The 25059-nt window shown below is 46.0% G+C and overlaps 1 protein-coding gene and 1 long non-coding RNA gene across 4 annotated transcripts in view; one reads left to right on the top strand and one right to left on the bottom strand.

The window, feature by feature from the left end:
* AGGF1 (angiogenic factor with G-patch and FHA domains 1) overlaps positions 1 to 24367 on the top strand; it is a 48664-nt gene extending 24297 nt beyond the window's left edge. Inside the window, exons 5-14 of one of the 3 annotated variants that reach the window (XM_040421405.1) lie at positions 925 to 1116; positions 5252 to 5510; positions 9424 to 9535; positions 9618 to 9669; positions 10764 to 10865; positions 12528 to 12693; positions 13327 to 13409; positions 13865 to 13992; positions 16619 to 16718; positions 24115 to 24367. In XM_040421405.1, the coding sequence (XP_040277339.1) occupies positions 925 to 1116; positions 5252 to 5510; positions 9424 to 9535; positions 9618 to 9669; positions 10764 to 10865; positions 12528 to 12693; positions 13327 to 13409; positions 13865 to 13992; positions 16619 to 16718; positions 24115 to 24309 (1389 nt within the window). In that variant the 3' untranslated portion in view covers positions 24310 to 24367. Of the gene's footprint in view, positions 1 to 924; positions 1117 to 1987; positions 2055 to 5251; positions 5511 to 9423; positions 9536 to 9617; positions 9670 to 10763; positions 10866 to 12527; positions 12694 to 13275; positions 13410 to 13864; positions 13993 to 16618; positions 16719 to 24114 lie in introns of all 3 variants that reach the window. The other 2 variants (XM_040421404.1, XM_040421406.1) reach the window with 2 other exon arrangements.
* LOC120992426 lies at positions 662 to 21712 on the bottom strand. Its single transcript, XR_005776973.1, has 3 exons — positions 21434 to 21712; positions 2644 to 2647; positions 662 to 672 (listed from the first exon to the last, which is right to left on the bottom strand). It is a non-coding gene; the product is annotated as an uncharacterized LOC120992426 (long non-coding RNA).
* Positions 24368 to 25059: the final 692 nt, after the last annotated feature.

The raw sequence follows: 25059 nt of genomic DNA, 5'->3' as shown, positions 1-25059 counted from the left end.
GCCATGATGATTATAATGCAAGTTCTCAGCAACCATGAGTGACAGACCATTGAAAATAGTGCGTCTGTCGTTGCTTTATGCTGCGCTTACTGACTGTAGCATAAAGTTACTGACCGGTTCTGTTTAAATCCCCCACCTGCTGCTTCAGTCTCGGCGTGCTTGTCTGCAGTGGTCACATAGCCTTATACCCCACTTGACAGCTGCAGCCGTATACCGTTGAAGCCAATAAGAGAATACAATGGTCATGTGGGGAATACAGCTTCATTACCACTGCAGCCTATCAAACACAGACTGGTTGGAAGGACCCGAGCAGCAGGAGGGTTTAACCTGTTAGTTTTTTTTTTTTTAATTTTATTACATTTTATAATGTTTCCCCAACACCTCCCCTATTGCACTCATTGTCCAGTCCCAGTGCCCCCTTGCATGATCATACATTAGGCTGCTATGTCAGTGAAATAACCATTTAATATGATTGCACTTTGTATGTCATCATTCCATCTCTTGAATTCCATGTGCTCTATCTGAAAAAAACGCACTTGTACATACCTGAAGGAGACTGAGTGGTTCTGGTCCTAAGACAGCAGTCACATGCACCCAAGCCCTTGATGTCCTGTGCCTGCATCCTTACTAAGTTACTTTTGGGCAGCACTTCAGAAAGCTCATGCCCAATGGCTCAGCTAGGAGGTGGCCCAGTCTAATGAGATGTGATAAAAAGCCATCAATGCAGAGGGTCCTTTTCCACGTATCATAGTTGTAAACTTGGTACTAATGTCCTCAGTTATGTATGCAGCGACTTTTGCAGAAACTGAGACGTTGTCATTACAAGGGAAGCCGACTAACTAGAGAGCGTTGTTCTAAAGGAAGTGTATTGCCATAATGTGATTTGTAACCTATATGTTGTGATTATATTTCCTTTTCCAAAAGGAATCGCAACTCTATTATGATCCTTCAGCTGGGATTTATTACTACTGTGATGTGGAGAGTGGTCGCTACCTGTTTCATTCAAGGGTGGACCTCCAGTCATTTGTGGACCCAAATACTCAGCCAAGCACAGAGAAGAAGACTAAGAAGACTAAGAAAAAGAAACGCGAGCCCAGTCAACAAGATGATTACAAAGTCAGTAGCCAACTCTGTCCTTACTTCTGATTGAATGGTGTGCTACCCTTTTATGATCCCTCCTGCCAGGACTGATATTGATGGCCTGTCCTCAGGATAGGTCATCAGTATCTGATCGATGGAGGTCCAACTCCCTGCACTCTTTTTTTTTTTCCAGAGTAGCTCTGGTGGCTGAGCTACACCTCTCCATCCACTGTGTAGTGGATGGAGCTGGTAGAAATGAATGAAAACCGTCTCGCAGTAACAAAATCCAGCCTCTACACAGTGGACGGAGCCGTGTAGTTTCAGCACCAGCTACTCAGGAACAGCTGATCGGTGGGGGCCCCTGCTGATCAGATATTGGTGGGCCATCAATATTAAAATACTGGAAAGCCCTTTTAAGGTGCTTTTTGAAAATCATTAAGGCATCTGGTAAATGCAGTTGCCTCATGTAATGCATTACAGAGGCTGTTCTGTAAACAGCATCATATTAGACAATTGCTATTTGTGCAATTCTGGAACAATTTCCCTAACTTAAAACATTGTCCTGGTGTGATGGGCTCTGTCCCTTGCATGGTGAGTGTATAGCCTATTTTAAGGGAAATATATCTAAATTAAATGAAAGTTGAGCTTTCCCAGGTGTAAGTGACCCTAACAATAGCTGGCAGTAAATTAGGGTTCATCATTATGGTGTGAGATTCTGGTTTATACTATACAAATAGATAGATTCAGTCATGCATGTCTCTGCACAGTAAGTGGATAGGACTCTGAGAGGAGGGAGGGGACTCCCTGGCCCTTGGGTATCGCTGACCGCCACGAGGTGCTGGTTTACGTCCAGAACTGCTCTTTTGTAATCCACTACAGTTATGTTGACTGTTCATCCTGTCTTTAGGTGCAAAACTTGGCAGAAAGCATGGTTGGCTTGAGGATTTCTCCTTATGGATACTCTCCATACAAAGGTAGAGTTGATTTGCTTTCTTGTATTTTGAATGGTAGGTGAATATTAGGATTTGGATGTTTTTTTTTTCTTTTTTCTTTTTTTCTTTAAACCTTGTCCATATTAAGTACTATTTCCCGTGGATGAATAGGTGTTCTTATCTACACATGATATCATTTCTATGTGACTAACTGGGGGTGAGGGCATATATTTTATAAAGAGACGAGGTTTTGGAAAACCAACATAAAGTGGTTCTCCGGGAATTAAGAAAATGAAAATCCGTAAATATTACTTTTATTATAAATATATTCTCAAATACATTTCATTAGTTATAATGGCTCATTTTGTCTAAGGAGCAAAGATTAGGAGAAACAAAATGGCCGCCATCATATTAGTGCACAAAGCCTGTCCTAATCACACCGGAGGACAAGTTACATTCTCCTACTTGTCAGGGATTATGATCCTGAATACAGATGATAAGATCTTCAGCTGAATCTCTGTAGGAATGGAGTTCATGAGGAGACATGAAGTACAGAGAGAACGGACAGGACAGACTGTGGTAATGTGGGGCTGCATAATGGAGACATTAGACACATCTGCTCATAAAGTACATTCCTACAGAGATTCCGCTAAAGTTCTTATCATCTGTTTTCAGGATCACAATCCCTGACAAGTAGAGGAGGATGAGGCAGCTCTTTACCTCAGTGTTGTCAAGTAACTTGTCCTCCCTGTGTGATTAGGACAGGTTTTTTGTGTGCTAATAGGACTGCGGCCATTTATATTTCTCCTAATGATTGCTCCCCAGACAAAACGAGCCATTCTAACTAATGAAAGGTATTTGTGAATATATTTATAATGAAGTAATAGTTAAGTATTTTCATTTTCTTCTTTTCCGGAGAACCCCTTTTAAGCTGCTACGGTAGGACCACTCATTTATCACCTCACCACTGGACCACCACCATGAGAATAGCATTCCCATGTCTAATGGAGTGGGGGTCACGCGGTCCACTAACTCTGTACACTGTGTATGGGATTGACAGTGAATGGAGTGATTAACATGCATGTGGGAACCCCCCCACCACCACTTTACTGTGGGGATCCCAGTGATCAAACACTTTAATAACTATCCTGAGCATAGGTGGCTAGTTGCTGTGGTGGCTGTCTCATTGTCTAATATTGCAGGTGGATTTCCCCTACATGCAGGGGCAACGTAGCATTACGTGGGGTCCATGAAAATAGCTGGCCAGTTCTGCCAGAGCAAGAGCTGTTCTTATGGCTAATGGAGGGGTGTCCTGAACAGGGGATTTTTTTTTCTGTCTGGTTGGACAGCGCATCCTCCGATTTTTCTATGGTTCTATGTTTATTCAGTAGATGTTCATTGTTGTATAACACAGCAGTTGGTATTTTATTATATACATTATAGCTGGTGGTTACCAACTTTAGTGCATGGGTCTTTAAAATAAAAACTTCAGGACTGGAGTAGCGGAGATCTTTTCCACCATGTATTATATCTCCCGTGTGGTACGCAAATGTACCTAATCTACATGCTAGTCTAAGCAGAAGTGGCTTGAAAATGTGAATTAATAAGCTATGGAGGCAGAATCCACCAAAAATAAGTCCTACTAATAAAGATATAGCTGTACAGTGGGTGGTTTTATTCTACCTGCTATGTGATGGTGTTGGAAGTGTTGCCCATACGGTATAGGGCTTATATTTGTGATTGTTTCTGGAGGGGTCTTAGGACTGGAAATCTATGATATAGACTTTTTGCAACGTTTTGTCCTCATTGCCCACCCCTCTTTCCCTTGAGTGTATTAGAAGGGATTAAAAACGACAAGTTAGTTTAAGGGTGCATTCATGACCGTAAGAGTTTAGCGTTCTGCATTTTGCGAACCGCGCATGGCAGGCGTTATGTACAAAATGCCTACTCTTGTCCGTGACACGTCTCTATATTTCTTGCGGGGCTGCGGAACGGAACGACGGATGCGGACAGCACACGGTGTGCCGTCCGCATCTTCTGCGGCCCCATTGAAATTGCGGAACGGATGCAGACGGAGAAATACGGTTGTGTGTCTGCACTGTGTGGTCCTAGCCTTAAAGGGAATCTGTCACCAGGATCTTATACTGTCATCTGCTGTAGTACACGAGTAGTGCTGCAGATAATCCAGACCAGTATTTTTTATTTTGCTACTGGAGTGTGGACTGTGTATTTCAGTGCACCTTTAGCAGCAGAGACATGAGGGCAGTACAAAAAAAATATATATAATTGTGATGTGGAGTCCTTATGTGCCGTCCTGATTATATATTACAGCAGATAATAGTCCAAGATTCTGGTGACAGATTCCCTTTAAGGTGTAATTCCAGTTATGTACCACCTTGGATTTCAAAAGGACAACAGGGAGAGCGAGCGGTCTTATTGCATAGACAACTATACGATAAGAGGAGATTCTTAGGGTGTACAAAGAAATAATGGGGCTCCCATTGAGATGCTTGGGGCCTCCATGGTACCTCCTTAGGGTGCTACTGTAAACTCTGCAGATTTTCCGTTGTAATGCCGAGGAAGAAAATCCAGTGTTTGCACTGCATATGACTGTATCCTTACACCAATGATTTCCGTTGACCTCATGTTTGTGAAATAAAAGACCATGGTCAGTGCTGATTGAACGCCAATAATCTGTAAACTTGATCTGATGGGCTGGATATTTTCGAACACTGCTCAGGGGTTATAATATTTGAAAAATACTGTGTATCATCATGATTGACAGATTGGTACCAATGGGCATGTGCCACTATGTTGTCACCTCATCATAGTTACACAGTTACGTAGGTGAAAAAAAAGACACGGGTCTAAAATTTGCATCCTCTATAAATGGTTCTGTGGTTGGTTTTGTTGACCATCCAGTGCTCTGGGAAAGCTCAACTTTCAATTAGGGATGAGCGAATCGCCTTCGGATGAAACATTCAATACTGTACGGAAAAGTATAAATCAATTTCTGAAGCCATTATGTGAAGCCTCGCGAGACTTTGAGAAGTAATAACTTCGGCTCATCAGAGCCAATACATTCTAATACTGTACGAAGCTCCATACAGTATTAAAACGAAGTTTTATGCGAATCGACTTTGAATGTTTCATCTGATTCTCGCTCATCCCTCCGTTAGGCTAATAGTTAATAAGACTGTGATGTATGTCTATCCTGAGCATTGTCCATTTTTCCCAAGGCCTCAGTGGAGGTGAGAACATCGTCTTCCTGTGGCACAGCCCATGACACAGTAAGTCCATATGACAGGGAAGAGTCTGCCAGCAGAAATAAGAAGCCTAAGTTGAGCAAAGACTGTGTAGACCCCAGTACCAGAGACAGCTCCTCTTCAGATGACAGTGAACCCGAGGAGGGGGAGCTTACTGATTCTGAGAAGACGTCCAGTGATGAAGAGGTGTCCAGTGCAAGCAGTGTCTCGACCCATAACTCTGACCTTGAAGGTGACCTGACTTGCATTTAGGATTGACATGTTTGGTTCATAGATTGTGAGTGTTCCAGTTTGGGGCACATTTATCAATAGGGTCATAAGAACCACACTGTACAAAGGTAAAAAATAAGTTTCATTGGGATCGAAGTGCCCCAAATATATCAAAATGGTGCACGTTACGCAATATCATTTACACAACTCATGACCATTTAGAAACACAGCACCTCATTGTTGTCTTACATGTACTGAACAGCAATATTTCAGGGTTTAATAACTGATGCAGATATCTGAAGTTTAGCCTTGTCCCTTTGTGGGGTCTTTATCATAGCTGTTGCTACTTTTTTAACCCCTTAATGACCACCCACTGTCTTTTGTCATCACTGTTTTTAAAAGTGGGCTAAACGCTGCTGTGAGCACTACTGCTCTACGAACGAACTGTAAGTATCAGCTAAGGTTCGTACAGGTAGCTCAAATCCCAACCGTTAACCCAGTCTGTGACCGCAGCATGATCAATGTCGGTGACCGCGGTCAGGCCTGGGGACCTAGAAAGAAGCCCCGGACTGTAGGTTCAGTAATCCTGCTTTTAGGGCACACTAGTGTTACCCTAACCGCAGCCTGTACCATAGGAACACAGAGCATGATGTATTAGTATACAGGAGCGTGCTAATACAGTAGAAGTATAAAATAAGTTTGTAAGACAAAAAGTCCTTAATGGGATTTTTATAAATTGTAATACATTTTTTTATAAAAAAATGTAAATTTTAAAAAAGCTTGTAACAAAATAACAAGCTATTATTTTACATAAATACATTGGTGCATACATTAGGTGAAGGCAAAAAAAACACTAGACCAAAATAAGCTGAACAACAAATTTAACAGGTTATGTGTAAATTGTGAACAGTATAAACAAAGCAATTAAAAAAATAAATCCCTTTTTCTATGCTTTATGTACGGTATATAAATTACAAAGTAATTTTATATGTACTCTCAGCCAGCAACAAAAAAGTACAATTTATCCCCACAGAAAAGTAGGCCTTACACAGCCAGTTCAATGAAGAAATAAAAAAGTTATGGATGCTTAATGGAGGAAAAAACTGAAATAATGAGCAGGTCATTCAGGGGTTAATCTTGGTTTTCTGACATGTACAGATATTATATACATGTGCTGCATGTCACTTTTTCACCCACATTACACAACATAACGGTTGATAATTGTGCCCCTGAATATTTTAGCTGTCATGTTTTAGGCAGACTTAAGTAGCAAAAGTTCAGTTGGTTGCAAGTTTCTAAAATGCCCTTTTAAAGGGGTTGTCCTATTACCACAGCTTATTCCCTATCCACAGGATAGAGGATAAGTGTCTGATCAGCGGAGGTCTGACTGCTGGGGCCCCTGCTGATCACTAGAACAGGGGCGGTAACTATGCCTCATCAAGCTCTATGGGACTGCCGGAGATGGCAGAGTACAAGCGCCCAGCTATCTGCAGCAGCCCCATAGAACTGAATAGAGGGGCAGCATTCAGACAGGGGAACAGTGGTCCGTTCTCTTGATTGACGGTGGTGTCTGTAGTCAGTACCCCTTTGATCAGAAACATATCTCCTATCCTTTGGATAGATGATACGTTGTTGCGGTGGGATAACCCCTTTAAACTTGACAAGCATTAAATAATTATTCACTCAATATATGGGGGTATCCCGACTTGGATTGTAACAGGTATTGGGACTGTACGGTTTTTATCATGCCTATCATCCCTCTGAGAGCTGAACACTGAGAGAGTTGTCAGGAGCTGATTATATCCCAAACCTTGTGAAAAAAAAACTGAATTCTTATAAGTGCTGAAGAGTTTTAGGCATCATGAACACTGCTGTATTACAGATTCCTAATATAGCACTCATACCCTTTTATGGACCATTACTGTACCTGTGTGCTCCTCTAATCACTTTCATATTAAATTTCCCACTCTTCAGCGCATCCATATTACTCCTGTATAACTATGAAACACTGTTGTAACATAGCGGGTGTCACTTGGGGCTACTCCTAAAATTGTTGTCCAAATGGCCCCCCCTAGACCTCACTCTATAGCTCCTATACAGTGATCTGCATTTCATTGCAGGGGAACTAGCAGGCCTTTTAACTCTGTTTAAGTGAAACCTAACTCACAAGGTTCAAGATACATTGGTGCGGAGCACCAAGGGATCAGGCCAAGGCCAGGGCATGCAGAGTTCTTGTGATATGTTAAGCAGATTGAATTCAGGCAAAGGTCAGAACGGAGATCAGGCAGGGGACAGGTCAGGCAGCGAAGGCTGAAATCCAGGGAACAGGCAGATTGACCGTAGAACAACACTGCAGGAAACTATCTGACTAGAACCTATTGCTCAGGCATCCTCCACTGAGGAAGGGTGCCTTAGGCCCCTTTCACACGAGCGAGTTTTTTCCGCGTGGGTGCAACGCGTGACGAGAACGCATAGCACCCGCACTGAATCCTGACCCCCTCATTTCAATGGGTCTGTGTACATGAGCGTTTTTTTTTTTCACGCATCAGTTCTGCGTTGCGTGAAAAACGCAGCATGTTCTGTATTCTGCGTTTTTCACGCAGCCCTGGAAGTGAATGGGGCTTCAGTGAAAAAACGCATTTCACCAGGAAGCAAGTTGCTAAGAGATGTTGTTTGTAAACCTTCCGTTTTTTTATCACGCACGTGAAAAACTCATCAAAACGCATTGCACTCGCGCAGAAAAAACTGAATGCAATTGCAGACCAAACTGAATGAACTTGCTTGCAAAATGGTGCGAGTTTCACTGAACGCATCCGGACCTAATCTGTCACGCTCGTGTGGAAGAGACCTTATATACCCTGGGAAGGTCTGTCATAGGCTGGGGCAAAATTAGGGTGTGCGCATGCTGGCCTTTAAGAACCCAGTTACAGAAACGCAGACTCCTTCCTCTCAGGATAAAGCTCCCCCACAGTGCCTATGACACTCTGTGTGCCACTTTACAGGGCCTTAAAGAGGTTTTTGCATGAATATCAAGTGCCGGGTAAATTAATAGTCAGGAATCTGATATAATCTTCACATGTAGGTTCTATGTATAAATTTACAGTAGTAGATTGGATATCGCTGAAGAGCTGTGCCTATAGTATAGTTCATTGTACACGTGTTGTATGGATTTACAATGTGCTCCTGGCAATGGACAGAAAAGCTATTTCCGTGTTAATTAGCCACTTTTGAACCTCTGGCTTAGCCAAGAATCGGACTGTCATTTGTGACCCTTATTTATATTTTTGAGGTCACTAAATGTCAAATTTAGCTTAATATCATTATGACTGCGTTTTTGCTTACATTCCGTAGCAATGGCAAAAAAAATAAACGGATCTCGAAAAATAGCTATGAAACTTGAAGCTGAACGCTAATAGTCAGTAAGTGGTGAGGGTAATATAGATAAAGGGTATTTCTGGGATAGTAATATTGATGGCCTGATAATCCATTTTTGATCGGTGGGGGTCCTACTCTGGGCACCTCCACAGATCTGTATGAAGAGGCCAATATGCTCTGTGGTCATTTACGCTTCTTCCTAGTCCACGTGACGTCACGTGGCCTAGGCACAGCTCAGTCCCAAGTAAATGTGTCTGAGCCGCCGTACCAAGCACAGCGGCTATCCATTAGACTGCGCTTTGCTCGGTAAGCTGCGAGGAAGCCGTCTGGCTAATTGGAGCTCTGGTAAGTGCCGCGGATTCCTCAAACATCTGATCAGCGAGGGTGCCGGTAGTTGGACCCCCTCTGATTTCAAATAAATGACCTATCCTGAGGATAGGCCATCAATATGAAAATCCTAGAAAACCCCTTTTAAGATCATTATATATATGTGTCTATGCAGTGAACTTGGAAAAATAGTTGTAAGTGCTAACGTATTTTCTTGTGTGTGACTTGTGCAGACACTGAGAGCATCTGGCCTCCATGTATACGAGTGATAGTAGTAAGGTCACCGGTGCTACAGAAAGGATCCCTGTATATTCTAACAGCTGAGAAAAGTGCCACCATTGGGAGGTAGGTGCAGCTAAAGAGAAAATACGTCTGAGCATTTATCAGAGATGACCTCTTGATATGAACAAGTTTTGTGGTTGTGTAGAGAAAAGAACATGGGCCATGCCATTCGTGTCGCAGAAGTCGGTGTGAGCAAGGTGAGTACATATCTGTTATAGTATACTGTCACCATAGCTACTTCTCTTCCACATTGATGACGACTATCCTCTTATTGTATGTGTGTGTTTTGTTATATTTAGTTGAGTAATTTTATGAATCTTGTACTGATCATGAATTACAGTCATTCAGAGCCCATAGTTCTGTAGACTGAAATCTCCCAGTGGCTCTGGTGATTTGCTTTCTCGGAAATGTCTTCACACAGACTCTGTGCAGTAATCTCCTATGGAGAAAACAGACTGCCCGCCAGCATTATAGGGGCTCAGCTGATGTCTGTCAATAAACAGTAGATAGTTTCTGGCAGCATCCAGCAGAATTGCCAATACATTTGTACTCCTACAGTACACTAGATTTCCTTCCTTTTTTTTTTTCCCTCTTTTTTTTTGGTTCCACACACGGTCCGCATTCATTTCATTAGGTCCTCCAAAAAAAATGTAAGTTACTCCGTGTCCATATGTCCGTTCTGCAAAAAAATAGAACTTATACTACTATTGTCCGCATTAAGGACAAGGATAGGACTGTTCTATTAGGGGTCGACTGTTCCGTACCGCAAAATATGGAATGCACATGGACGTCATCCGTATTTTTTGGGGATCCGTGTTTTGTGGACCGCAAAATACATACGGTCGTCTGCCTGAGCCCTTACACAAGCCTATATGCAGGGCAATTTTCAGGATTGAAGAGCTTGTTGCTGATCATCACTAGCTCTTTCAGCTGCTCTCACATGCAGCAATCTTCCACTCTGTATGGGGATGAATATTCTGTGCTACAATTGTTTGTCCTCCACACAGATGCATAGTTTGTAGGCAGCCCATTCCTGTTTATGCAGCTTGTTATGCTACCGTCAAGCTGATTTTATGTGCCGCATAAAAAGTGCAATCACCTAACAAACAAGCGTTTGCTCATTTGTCAGGAGATCGGCCTCACATCCTCAAAGCAAAGTTATTGAGGACTATATTTGTACTTTGTAATGGTCATCCCTAATAATTGTCCCTATGCGAGACCCAATCTCTTACTGTTGGTATGTGCAGGATAAAATGAGCAGATATAAGTTATGTCTTTATTTTCTCTTCAGTTTCATGCAGAAGTTTACTTTGACCACAATTTGCAGAGTTATGTACTCGTCGATCAAGGCAGCCAGAATGGCACAATTATTAATGGCAATCAGATTCTGCAGGTAAGTTCATTGCCTGTTATCCCCCTCAGCAGCCGGAGGATGCTCCTAATTTTATGACGAGGCACAGGCCTCTTCATAATGAGGCTCATCCTCCAGCAGTCCGTGCTCTTTGGAGCTGCCATAGATTTCATTTGTCTTTTACACTGGAAAACCATTGTATAAGAACATGAAGTTGCCAATCTATCTGGTCCCACCCCCTCCTCATCCTTGTCACGCTCCCTTTTTGGGAAAGTGGTGAGGACGGTGTAGAAATGGCACTTGCGACAATATTTTGTCATATTGGTGTTTTTTAAAAAGTCGCAAACACGTCATTTAACTTTTTTTCCGCCAGAAAGAGGGCATGGAAAGATGATACATCTCCCCCATATTGTTTTGAAATAAAGGTGGTGATAGAAAGATTAGTGCTAATCGAAGCAGCTTTAAAAAAAAATTGTTTTTGCTGTCTGGGAGAGAATAAAACTAAAACAAAACGGCGGTCGTGCCGGCTCAGGGCCAAGTATCAGTGATATCTGTCTATAACGTATTTTACGGACTATAAGATGCACACCAGGTTTAAGGCCCTATTACATCTGCAGAGAATAGCGAAGGTCATTGTTAGCGATGATTCGGCAGTGTAATACTGCCGCTGATTACCCAATGAACTGGTAATTGGAGTCTTTCAACATGTTTAAAAATAATCATTTGGCATCAACAGAAAGTAATCAGCACTAGTCTGCTGCCAGAAAACAATGATTCAGTATGGGGACGAGCGATGGAATTAGCGATTGTTCGTCTCCATACTGAGGAGAAGATCGCTACATGTAATTGCAGCCGTCTCCTCAGCGACCGAGCAGGCAATTGCCGAGAAGGAGTGCTTCCCTTCCAACAATCGCCTGCAGAATCTGTAGGTGTAATAGGGCTTTTAGACAACGGGTAATTAAAAAAAAAAAAAAATTCTACTTCTTAAACTTTTCCTTGTACTCTGTACTCCAATAATACTTCAAAACACTTAGTGTACTGCACTATCTATACTCTACTGTGCTTTCTAACCAAATCGGCACTGCAGACAAATCTTGATGCTTATCATGCTGCTTTATTTGCAAGATCCTATGAGCGAGCTAGTAGTTCCACGCTGTATTGTAGTGTGCCCCGGCTGCACTTCTCCTATATCCAGCTCTTCATGACACCACTGCTTTGAGCTCCGGCTACTGCTGCTTACAATAGTAAGTGGTACATGCAGTAGCCACAGTTTAAAGCAGTGAACTTCAGGTGCCTATTTCGCTAGAAATAAATAAATAAAAAATGTATCTATATATTAATAAATATTATTTCCGTTACATATAGAATAGGTCTTAATAAAGTTTACCCAAAGGTTTAGGTACAGAGGACAAAGGGTCTTAACAATGGGATTCTTTGATCTTTTATAATGCTTTGGTATACCTAGCATTATTAACCACCACACCCCCTCCCACTGTCTACCCATCTAGATGCCATGGTCACTATTGACTGCAGCATCGGCAGCGGTGAGCAGGTGTAATTACACCCAAGCTGTCCCATTCATTTCAATGGTACGGATCGCTCCTGTACAAGTATATAGAAGGTGAACATCCTTATAAATGTAATGCCAGTAGTATATGTGTGTGTTTTTTAAGATAAAAGCTTTGTCCATATTTTACGATGCAGCCTAAAATAATCTGTGAGCCTGTTTTAATACATCATGGAGACGAGGTCAAGTTTGGAGAGACTGTGCTTTCGTTTCACGTGCACCCTGGCAGTGAAACCTGTGATGGCTGTGAACCTGGACAAGTCCGAGCACATCTGAGGCTAAATCAGAAAGAAGAGTACTCGGGTAATTTTGTACTATATTATGTAACTGACCATCTGGCTTGCATTGGAAGTGTGGCTGGCCACGTGCCTCCGAGCTATGCCCACCCGTGGTGGCGGCACGGTTTTAGCACAAAATCGTGCAGTCATTAGCTATCAAGCGCAGATGTGATTTACCAGTGTGCACCTAGCTGCACAGTCTGATCTCACCCTTAAAGGGGTATTCCCATCTCAGACAATGGGGGTATATCGCTTGTAAACTGAGCCAGCAAAGTGAAGGCGACCGCACATCGCATGCGTGGCCTCCCTCCATTCATTTGTATAGGGCCTCCAAGCGCTGGCTCGGCTATCTCCATCTGCCCCATTAAAGTGAATGGAAGCGGTGGCTGCGCATGTGCGGTGCGCCCTCCTTCACTTTTCCAGCTCAGTTTACGAGATAAGTGCGGGTCCCACCTCAATGGGAGCATAGCCTACCTGAGATGGGAATACCCCTTTAAGATGAAATGTCGTTGATCCAGGGAGTTATTCTGATTGCCTCATTGAAATCGGGAAGTCATTTTTCCCCTAAAGTTAGGAAAATTGGCTTTTTTTTTTTTTTTTTTTTCAGCCTTACAAACTATGTTGCTATGTATGTTACTATGTTCATTATCTTCATCAGCTGGACCAGTACTAAGCAAAGAGGAAAGAGAAAAGCAAAGACGAAAGGGACTTAAGCAAATCCGGGAGAAATATGGCTTACAGGTAAGAGTTGTAGATTGCATGAAGTTGAGTAATCGTGATTGCCTCTGGCCTCATGAATAGGCTGTTGAATAGAACTAAACCTTACAAGTGAAGATAATGTTTTTGCTCCTTAAGGTGGTGTTATCTGCAAAGGTTTTTGGCATATCAACAGCATATGCCATAAATGTCTGATAGATGCAGGTCCCACCTCTGGGACTTGCCTTGAGAACAGGGCCATGTGTCACAGCCAGAGGTCAGCCATGGCAACGCATCAGCGCCCTGTGATTGTGTTCATGGGGGGCTGATGGAGATAGGGAGCCATTCCCTACTCTAGTGACCAAGACTAAAGTATGTACAGGTATCCAGACTGTGCTGATGGTGTCAGAAGTGCCAGATAAAAATATGTGGCAGCTGTTTAGACAACTGGTAGTGTTCTTAATCAGATGACTGTTATAATCCCTCTTGTATGATCTTAGGGTGCTGGTTATGAAGACGACAAAGCTCTGAAGAACTCAAAATACAAAGACCGAGCAGGAAGACGCCGTAAGGTGGTGGGAAGTGAAAGCACATTCCAGAGAGAGGATGCACCAGCATCTGTACATGTGTATGTTTAGAAAAATTCTCCTGAGTTTTTAAAAATGTTATATATAATATAGACAATGGCAGCACAGCAGGCCGAATGTAAATATGGAGGCGGCAAAACAAATCCAGGACAATATAGGAAGAAAAAAATGGCAGCTCTCTCTCAAAAGATTCAGCTCTCTCTCAATGGCAGCTCTCTCTCAAAAGATTCAGTGCTCCAGATGGCGACCAATGGCGACTTTGTAGTCTTGTCGCCATTTGCGCCTAGACCCTCCGCTGCTTTCCCTCTTTAAGAAAAAAAAGGCTTTCATCCAGCAGACACACGCTGCAGGCGTCTGCTGGGTGAAGATCCGCTCCTCACACTACTCGGCATAGAGGGTGGGCGTGGCTTGGGTTCCCGCTTCTTGTGCTCCCGCTTCCTGCGGTCTGGCAAGTTTGGAGCAGAGTCTTTCACCTCACCCTGATTGTCTAGTAATTTTGCCGCCCATCGCTCGTGTGGTCACCGCCCCTTCACGTGTATTCGCCTCTGCGCGAACAACACTAGTTTCTATTGGACGGTTGTGAGTCTCCTCCTGTGTCCTGCTCGCTGATTGGCTTGTGAGAGTGGTGGGCGGAACAAGCGTCGCCTGTGTGTTGTCCCGGCTGGCGTGCACATAGATCCTGAGAAGGGAACTGGCCATGTTATGCGCTGGGTGAGTGTTTGCTGTGTGACAACTTTGTAAATCAAGTTAAATGTTCTTGTGAAAAGACGTGGCTTGTAGTGGCCTACACGGTGTTGTATATTGACGCTGACCAGTCCAGACAAACCTTTATCTTCAAAATGGAACTCCCTAACTCCTCTTGCCACACTGCATCAAATTGAAGATGTGTGCTTGCTGTCGGTGAATGCAGACGCTCATGATTACATCCAAAATCTGCAATCCAGTGCTAAACGCAATCCTTTATCTACACTGATACATTGTAACGGACCCTCAGCTGTAATGAGTAGAAGGTTAAGATAGTTTTCAGTGTCCCAGTGGCTGAAAATTTTGAAAATAGTGAGGTAGTAACGCACAGTGAATAAATACATATGTACAGACACTGAAAACCCATCCTGGTGACAGAGCTGTGGGTTTGTTACAATGTGTCAGTGTAGCTTGGTGCTATACTCCTGGTGAGGGTAAGAGGGGTTGTACCCCAGCGCCTCTTAGTGGCTAAAAGGGTGGAGAGGAGAACATAGCATCCAAATCTAAATTATGTGCTTTAGGGCTCATGCACACAACTGTATGTATTTTGTGGTCCGTAACAAACAGATCCGCAAAAATTACGGCTGACATCCGTGTGCATTCTGTATTTTGCGGAATGGAACAGCTGGCCCCTAATAGAACAGTACTATCCTTTTTTCCGTAATGCGGACAATAATAGGACATGTTCTATTTTTTTGCGTAACGGAAATACGGTCATACGGATATGGAATGCACACGGAGTAACTTCCGTGGTTTTTTTGGGTTTTTTTTGCGGACCCATTTAAGTGAATGGGTCCGCAAAAAAACTGAACGGACACGGGAAGAAAATACGTTTGTGTGCATAAGCCCTTACTCTGTCAAGGAACGTTTTTGTTTGGATGAGATTCTCGAAAAAGCAGACAAGCAGCAGAGGCCTGGAAGTGAATGAGTCAGGACCCAGCACCTAGGCATTACCAACACAGATCTAGCTAGTCTGACAGGTCATGGAAATGAGTGCACACATGGGCTGTAGCTTAGAAAACCCCATGCTATATTATATGTATTTTAAATTTGACGACTAAAAATTTCATTTGGCTCCTAAATTTTTCAGGTTAGGCGCCAATGGCTCCTTGATATTTTTTTTTTTTTAGTCTGGAGCCCTGAGATTAGTGGAAAAAAACACTTTATTCACTCATTCATAGAGCCTTTTTCAAGCTTGAAAAAGTGACCACATGGGTGAATAAAGTGTTTTTCACTTATTTTTTTGTGAGTGCTGCCATTTTCTTTATATATCAGTTGCAATCAAAATTATTATATTGTTTGCAGTAAACCAACAGGAATTTAAATAGCTCAACACAACTAATATAACAACTGAGTAGAGCACCCTTTTGTTGTTATGACCTGCTGCAAATGTGATGCATGGTCAGACACTAGCTTCTTGTTGTGTTCCTGAGGAATCTTAGCCCATTCCTCATGAAAATGAAAGGGGCTGTGACATATTAAAATTACCGCTATACGCTCTCTAGGAATAATGTGTCCCTGGACATTTGCCTGACGCTCTCCAGGAATTACGTTTTTGAGCAGTATTCGGTAAGAGGTGCGGCTGCACCATTCTCCCTTGGAGGGACAACTTTCCCTTTTTCATACCCCATTCCTCATGAGCAATGGCTCCCAGTTCACTAATGTTCTTGGGTTTGCATGCCTCTTCCAATCCTACCAAAGATTTTTTAAGGGGTTCAAGTCAGGAAACTGATGGCCCCTCAAGAATCATCCAAAGCGTTGGTGTATGTTGAATCAACGACTCCCAAACTTCTGCCTCCTCTATATATATTTCAGTAGTTTAATTAAATGTCATTATTCAAGACCCAGACTAAAACTGATGCATATAAAATATTTCATACCTTTATCATAGAATTTTACCAGTAGTTCTTTTCTTTTACCTAGAGAAATTAATGACAGTAACAAAGGAAGACAGATGTTAGAGAAGATGGGATGGAAAAAAGGAGAAGGTCTCGGCAAATCTGGGGATGGTATGAGAGACCCGGTAAGCTATGGAGGATGAAAGGCTGTGTGTTTTACTGCTCTGCAGTTTATTAAAGGATATCTGTTACCAGGATCTTGGACTATGGTCTGCAAGTAGTACTGCAGATCAGGAGTCCAGATTGCTATTATTTTATTTTTCTTCTGCCCCATTCCTCCACTGTCAGGGTTTTAAGCTGCAACCCTGTTAGATCAGCACAGCACAGCAGTCCTGGTTGTGTATTTCAGCACAGCTTTGAACTCTGGCAGTGGTGGAATGGGGGGGCAGTAGGAAAATGAAAAATGGCATTCTGGACTCCTTATCTGCAGTACTACTCATGTATTAAAGTGGATAACAATCCAAGATCGTGGTGAAAGATCCCCTTTAACGGGCATCTGTCAGCAGATTTGTACCTATGAAACTGGCTGACCTGTTGCATGTGCGCTTGGCAGCTGAAGGCATCTGTTCATGTTCATAAGTGCCCACATTGCTGAGAAAAAGGAAGTTTATTTTAATATATGCAAATGAGCCTCTAAGAGAAATAGGGGTGTTGCCGTTGCACCTAGAGTCTCTGCTTTCACGGCAACTGCCGTGCCCTCTCCACTTTGACAGGGCCAGTCGGTGAAAACATCACACCTTGCCATGTCAGCCAAAGTGTAGAGCGCACAGCACTTGCAGAGACTCTAGGTGTAATGACAAGACCCCAGTTGCTCGTAGAGGCTCATTTGCATATATCAAAACTAACTTTTTCTCAGCAATGTGGGCACATATGACCATGGGACCAACGCAGATGCCTCCAGCTGCCAAGCACACATGCCACAGGTCAGCCAGTTTCATCATCAGAAATGGCTTTACCTGTCTTTGATGTGACAGACTCTTTAGGATGGGTCATCAGTGGTTAATCGATGGGTTTCAATGCCTGTATTGTTAACTTGAGCTGTACAGTTGGTTGTGCTTGGTACTGCAGCCCTACTGCTTCGTTGTTGCTGATCAGCAGGAGTCTCTGAGCTTTGACATAAGCAATTAGTGTTAAGAAGAAGGGGTTTCCTTCTTCTTAGCATCTTTTCCTTGTCCCCCACAGTTTATTGTACCTGTTGAAAAACTCATACTCTCCTGCTCACCACCGCTTTATTGCGGTTTCTTGACTCTGTTCAGTGATCTTCTGGTCCTAGTCTGTAAACTTTTGGAAAGATGGGATCACGTGTGCCTCTGCAGCCAATGACTGGCCTCAGCAAGTGACATGGCACTTGGGGACATGTTACCATTGAGGCCATTCATTGGCTGCATCGTAGGAACAAGCTCCCAGCGTGTGTGCCTGCCTGACCTTGGGTCTACTGAACTCTGCTCAAATAATACTGAACGCATAGTTCAGATCAGACAGGAACACACCGCATCAAAAGTCGGTATGCTGTGAGTTTGGTTAAAGGAGCAATGTTCATTTTAGGAAATACAGCCGTGACACGGAGCATTTCTTGGACTGAATACGCTCATGTGGAATTGGCCTTTCTTTACTGAAGAGTAATGGTATCCTTCCTACAATAGGGAAACCACCAATCAACATGTTTCATACCACAACTTTTATACTGCAGTTTTCTCGCCCAGTTTCCTTGGGGGACACAGAAGACCTTGGTATAGCTCATCTCCATAGGAGGCGTGACACTAAGTGAAGACTGTTAAGCCCCTCCTCCACAGCTATACCCTCAGCCTGGAGAGAGAGACTGCCAGTTTTTGCTTAGTGTCCAAGGAGGCAAGACACTCCCTGCTCTGCAGGGCTGTTTTCTCCTTGTTTAAATTTTAGATTTTTACTTTTTTCTTTTCTTTTTGTTCCAGATCATCAGGGACAACAGAGACGCACTAGACCTCTCTGTTCTCCCGGGGTTGAGCTGCGCCAGTGCCGGTCACCCGCACTGCTGCCTCCCCCACAGAAGGCAAGGTGGATCAGGGCAGCTCAGCTCCCCTACATCCCGCCAGCGCAAGGGTCGCCCGCACGCCAAGTCCCTCTTCCAGCGTCCTGCCACTACGGTGCCAGTAGCTGAAGGGGCGACCCTGCAGGAACGGACCGAGGGTGAAGACTGCTGTGGTAAGAGAGAGGCTTCTCCAGCCCTACGTCCCCCCCACCCCGGTCTCCTGCGTGCCTGACCCTCATACTGGGCCTCTGGACCCTTCTGTCCCTGCTAGACCTAGGCTGGCCCCTGGGCGACATTCTGCTCCCTCTCGCCTGGCCTCCAGGACATTGGCACCCTTGTCCCTGCAAGAGGAATGCCTAGGGAGCTGCGGAGGTCCGCACCTAGCTGCCCCTGACGGAGGGGTTATGCAGGCGTCCCACCCTCACAGACCCGGTCTCAGGGTCCCCCTCCCTCTTACTGGCCACTGCTTCAGGGCCAGAGGGCCCGCGCCTTGCTGCCCCTGACCCTCCCTACTCTCACGGGCACCGGTCCAGGGGCAAGGTGGTCGTGGCTGCCGGCCATATGGAGCGCTGTTCTAGGCCAGGGGCCCGCTCCAGGGGTGAAATGGCTGCCGGGTGCAGGGTCCTCACTTCCGGACAGCTGGGTGGGCACCGCGTCCTGCAAATGAGCGCTATGCCTCAACAGCCCTGGCCGACCGTCGGAACATGCCGGGCGCCGCAAACTTGTGTTCCACTTCACGGCCGCGATCCCGCTCTATCCGGGTCCCCGGCTCTTCCGGCCCGCGGGGTGGGCACCCGCGGCCGGTATGTGCCGCTCCGTAGGCCAGGCCGGTACTTTAAATACTGTGCGGCCCCGGTCAGCCGGGCGCCGCTAAAAATTTAGGCCCGGCTCTTCCGGCCCGCGGGGTGGGCACCCGCGGCCGGTATATGCCGCTCCGTAGGCCCGGCCGGTACTTTAAATACTGTGCGGCCCCGGTCAGCCGGGCGCCGCTAAAAATTTAGGCCCCGGCTTCACGGCCTACTAGGCCGCAAAATTCAGGCTTCTGTTGGAGGGGGCTGGAACTTCTCCAGGCACGAATTCTTCCCGCCTGGAGGTTCCCCCGCCCCCAGAGGATCGCAGTGCCGTCCCCCAGGCCGGATCCCTGTTAACCCTTTGGGTCCAGGCCGGCTTCCGATGGGCCTGGATGGCTGGATCTGTGCCCTGTAGGTGGCTCCCCTTTTCTGCCTCAGTGAGGCTGTGTTATATAAATAAATAAATAAAAAAAAAATTTTTTTTTTTATTATATATATATATATATATGACTTGTGGGCTGCGCAGGACGCTGCAGCCTCATCTGAGAGTGCTGCCTGTATACATGCCCCCCTTCCATAGGCGGCATGGTGTCGCGCTGCCAGGGTCATTTTTCCCCTTCTAGGCGGTTTCTTTCCCTCTCCGCGCTACGGCGCTGGTTAAGTGCATGCGGCCCTTTCTGTAGGCAAGATTCGTCACCCTCTCCAGTTATGGTGCCTGCCATGTGCAGGACCCCCCTCCTGGGCGGGATACTGCACTCTCCCTAACTGCGGGTTGGCCTTGTGCATGATCCCCCTTTCATTGGCGGCCTACTGCAGTTTCTCACTGGATTCGCTGCCGGCCATGTGCGTGACCCCCTTTCATAGGCGGAACGCTACACTCTCACTGAATTCGTTGCCGATCATGTGCATGACCCCCTTTCTTAGGCGGAATACTGCACTCTCACCGGATACGGTGCTGGCCATGTGCACGACCCCCTTCCTTAGGCGGAACGCTGCACTCTCTCTGGATTCGCTGCCTGCCATAGGCATGACTCCCTTCTGTGGACGGCATTCGGCACTCTCACTGGATTCACTGCCAGCCATGTGCATGACCACCTTCCATAGGCGGTATGATGTACTCTCATTGGATTCACTGCCGGCCTTGGGCATGCCTCCTTCCCGGGTGGCGGCATACATACACTCCCTCGGTCGGTGGTTGTTCTCTCACCGGTACATTGTTGGCCATGTACATGAACCCTATACATGGCGGGGTGCTTGCACTCTCTCTGGATCCGAGGCCGGCCATATCCCATTGGATACGGTGCTGGCCTTGTGCGTGACCACCCCTCATTCCATGGGTAGAATTTTGCACGCTCACGAGATTCAAAGCTGTCCTTGTATGTGCTGTACTGGACTTGCACATGTTCCCCTTCATTGGCGGAGTAGTTACTCTCACGAAATTTCGGTGTTGGGTGAATTGTTGCACACTCACTTAATGCTAGGATAGCCCTGTGCATGTCCCCCTTTTCACTAGGTGGACCTCCTGCGTTCCTGCTGGATACTGTGTGGCCATGTGCATGGCGCCTTTCTGGGCGAAGTATGGTATGCCCTACTTCTCTGACGTAGGTACGGCCTTGGGCATCACCCCCTTTTTGGGGCAGGCCTTTGCATTCTTGCCCACTGCAGTTTGCCAGGTACATTTCCCCCATTTCGGGGCGGTCAGTTTACGTTCCATCGCATACCATACTAGTCTTGTGCATAACTCCTTTTCAGTTTGCACTTCCGTAGATACTGTGGCACTCTGTGGCTGGCCCTCTTCGCTGAGTGATATTTTTGCAGTGAGCGGACGTTCTTGTGCGTTGTTTGGGCCGTGTATGCCTTCTCGTCCCGTAGGTGGGTTGGCCTTCTCACTGCTTAAGGGGCTATTCGTACGTATGCCTCCTTTCCTCCTGCGACATACTTTTTCTCTTGGGAGACTGTGTTTGCAGCAAGCCTTGCACTATTCTCTAAGGAGATCATTCTGTCCACCTGTATAAGCCTAAGGTGTTGTCCAATAAACAACAAATTAATACCTTATATTTAAGTAGACGGGCTCTACTGTTCGCTACGGCACAGAGCTGGGTGGTACTCATTCATTTCGTTGGCCCTTCCGCCCGGGGAGTGTTCGTGGTTCCTAGATACGTACCCATTTGTCCTTCCGCGGCATTGTTTCCCTGTGCTAGTGGTCGCATGGTCGAGAGCGCTGTCTGCAGCGCCCTTCGCATTTTATGTTGGCTCTGGCAGGACTACGGTCCCCTCGCCTAATACCATTTCCTCCTCTTCGGGTGCAGTGTGGTATGATTCTTTCCGGATTGGCGCCCTCGGTGCTTCAGTCTGATCTGCTACCAGGTTCGGGCCGCTTTTCTTGGGAAGGTCACCCAACTTCTCTTGGGTGCTCGCTCACCCAGGTCCGGAGGACCTCCACCTTGGGTTCTTCAGGGTATTCGCCTTCTGCGAGGCGGTGAACCGGGCGTCTCTGTGTAGCGGTGTTCTGCTTTTGAGCTGTCCTATGGCTTCTCTGTTGCCCACTCCCCCTTTCGGTTGGAGGGTGTTATACCGGCCTCTGTCTCGCCTGCCTTTTCTCGCCGGCTCTGTTTGGCTCCCACTCGGTACAGATCATTCCGATGTGGCTTCTGTTCCGGCCACGCTTCAGAGGCTGTTCCTTCACTGCCCTTCCCTCTGGGGAGAGCATGGTTGTTCATGTGGATGGTTCTGGTGTTCCTTTTGAGTCTCCCTTGTCCACACTGGCTGTACTAGCTGTGTGCCTAGTTACCGGGTCTACCGCTTTCTGTCCTCCCGCTGGGTGCAGATTGCGTTTTTTCCATTCTAGGCAATGTTTCTGCTTTGGACTCACCTTCTCGGTAACTTGGGAGGACTACCATTTGGTCAAGATTGTCTTTAGATCTCCCACACCGGAACTGTAGTCCGCCTTCCTGTGGTGGCTACATTGGCTACGGCTTTAGCCTGTCTTGTCCTGGCGGTTGCTGGGCGGACCCTTCGGTTCCTGTCCGTTTGTCCTTCTGCTTCCCCACTCTCGGGGGATACGGGACAACCTTGCTCGGGGGCCGACGGGACCAGTTCTACCGACTGTTCTACCCGTGTTACTGGTCTGCGCCTGATCATTGGGTTTTCACCCGCTTGCCCAGGCGACTCTAGTGGGCTCGCTAGTGTTCGCTCCTGGCCGTGTTTCGTCCAGTATCTGTTGTAGGACTTAGGTTTTTACCTGGGGTTCTGTGGGAAGTTGGGCGTTCCCCCACTCTGTCTTTCTCCAGTCCGGCCTGGACCTGGGACTGGGACTCTGTCGCTTGAAGTATCAGGTGTCAGCGCTGTCCTTCCTCTTTCAGCGTTCCCCGCCCCTCTGGGCCTGTCTGGACCTTCTTCCGTGGAGCGGCTTTTGGGTTCCTTTGTACTGCCCTCCGGTACCGCCCTGGGAACTACATACTGGGCTCTTGGCGCTCCAATCCTTCCCTTGGAGCTGTTACAGAAGTTCTCTCTACTCCTTCTGTCCTGTACGGTTGTGTTTCTGTAGCCATCGTGTCTCTGACGGGTGCCTGAGTGGCGGCCCTTCTTGTTCCGAGCCTTCTGTCTTCCCCAGGACAGGGCTGTTCTCCATTCCGTCTCTTCCTTCCTTCTGAAGGTGGTGTTTGTCTTTCATTTCATCGATGCAGTCGTCCTCCCCTTCCCATCCCTGGGAACGGACACTTCACCGATTTGGACGTTGTTTGGGCCTTGCAGTTTTTTACTTGGAGATCTCCGACTCTTGTCGACGTTTTGGTCTCTTGTGTTTCCAGGAGGTCTGCGCAAAGGGTTGACTGCCTCTAGGGTGGCTTTCCTCCGCTTTCTCAGAGTGGCTATTGCTGTGGTTGCCGCACCAAGGGCAGGGTTCTGCTTTTGGTGTCACCATTCATTTCACCAGAGCTGTCGGTTCCTCCTGGGCCAGAGGCATTAGGCTTCGGCCATGTATTTGTGCAAGGCGGTCGCTGTCTTCCTTGCACACCTTACCGAGTTCTACAGGGTGCATACTCGGGCTTCGGCGTATGCTGCCTAAAGCCGCCTGGTCTGCAGGTGGCGGTTTCCTGATGCCTTCGGGTGCTTCGCCTTGGTGCTGTGGTCCCTCCCCTCTTGGACTGCTATTGAACGTCCCAAGGTCTTCTGTGTCCCCCAAGGGCGAGAAAACGAGATTTTTGTATAACTTACCAGTAAAATCTCTTTCTCGCTCTTTCCTTGGGGGACACAGCACCCACCCATTCTTTGTTCTTCTCTGCACGGTTTCCGAGTTTGTTTTACCGTTGGGTAGTTGGCTTGTTGGTTCTACTTTTGGACTTTGCCTTTTCTCACTACTTGGACACGCAACTGGCAGTCTCTCTCTCCAGGCTGAGGGTATAGCTGATGGAGGAGGGGCTTAACAGTCTTCACTTAGTGTCACGCCTCCTATGGAGATGAGCTATACCAAGGTCTTCTGTGTCCCCCAAGGAAAGAGCGAGAAAGAGATTTTACTGGTAAGTTATACAGAAATCTCGTTTTTTCTAGAAGAAACTTTGTGTAAAATGTAGCATGGACATGCAATTTTTTTTAAATAGAAAATGTATGTGGATAAGGATAGGCGGCACAGAGTGTACATGTATACTGTATGTACTGATTTGTTCTCACCTGCAGATGCTTGCTGATAGTTAATATCTAATAGTGCTTTCTTTTATTTATCAGATCCACCTTCAGCTGCATAAGAAGAAAGCAGGTCTGGGGGCTCTTAAATCTTCTTCCATTGAAGATATTCAGGTTTCTACTCAGAACCAAAAGAACTGGGAGAAGGCACGAGAGAGATATGCAGAAAATTTCCAGGATGCCAAAAAGAATGATGCAGCGAAAGCCACTTGTTGGGTTAAGAGCACAGCACATTAATATGAATGGACTGTATTTAAATCTGTATTTGAGGTTTTATTTTATAAAAAAAAAGTTTTGGAAATTATGGGATACGACTCTTATGTTTTGAAGTCTGGTTCAGACTCGTGAGGTTTGCCCACATTTCTCGCCCATATTCATTGGGGACACAGGAACCGTGGGTATAGCTATGTCCTCTAGGACGCGGTTAGCTCCTCCCCTGGCAGCTATAACCCCTCCAGCCTGGAGAGAGAGCCTCTGTTTTTTTTCTAGTGTCAATAGGAGGCAAGACCTCCCTGGGTAGCTCCTGAAGATTTTTTATTTTAGTTTTTTTTATTTTCTTCTTTTTCAGATGGGGGGTATAGCTGGGGGGGGCCGCCTCCTCCTCTTCCAGGATGTCTGGCGGGCCTACGTGTCCAACGCTTAGGCACTCGAGATTGTATCCTCGGGATACCTGATCGAGTTCCTGTCTTTCCCCCAGACAGGTTTTTTCAATCCCGTCTTCCACGGGACCCCGAGCGGGTGGCTGCCTTCTCCCAGGCCATTCCGTCCCTCCTGGACCGGGGAGTCATCTCTCCTGTTTCCCCAGCAGAAAAGTTCAAGGGGTTCTATTCGAACCTTTTTGTGGTCCCCAAAAAAGAGGGCTCGTTGCGCCCAATCCTGGACCTCAAACTACTGAACAAGTTCCTCCGTCTCCAGCGGTTTCGGATGGAATCCCTTTGTTCCCTAATTGCTTCTCTGGAGCAGGGGGATTTCCTTTCGGACGTAGAT

This window comes from Bufo bufo, chromosome 2 (assembly GCF_905171765.1).
Source record: "Bufo bufo chromosome 2, aBufBuf1.1, whole genome shotgun sequence".
In the NCBI taxonomy this organism is placed as follows: Eukaryota; Metazoa; Chordata; class Amphibia; order Anura; family Bufonidae; genus Bufo; species Bufo bufo.
The sequence above is the reverse complement of the archived record's forward strand: the minus strand, read 5'-3'. Positions and strand labels throughout refer to the sequence as shown.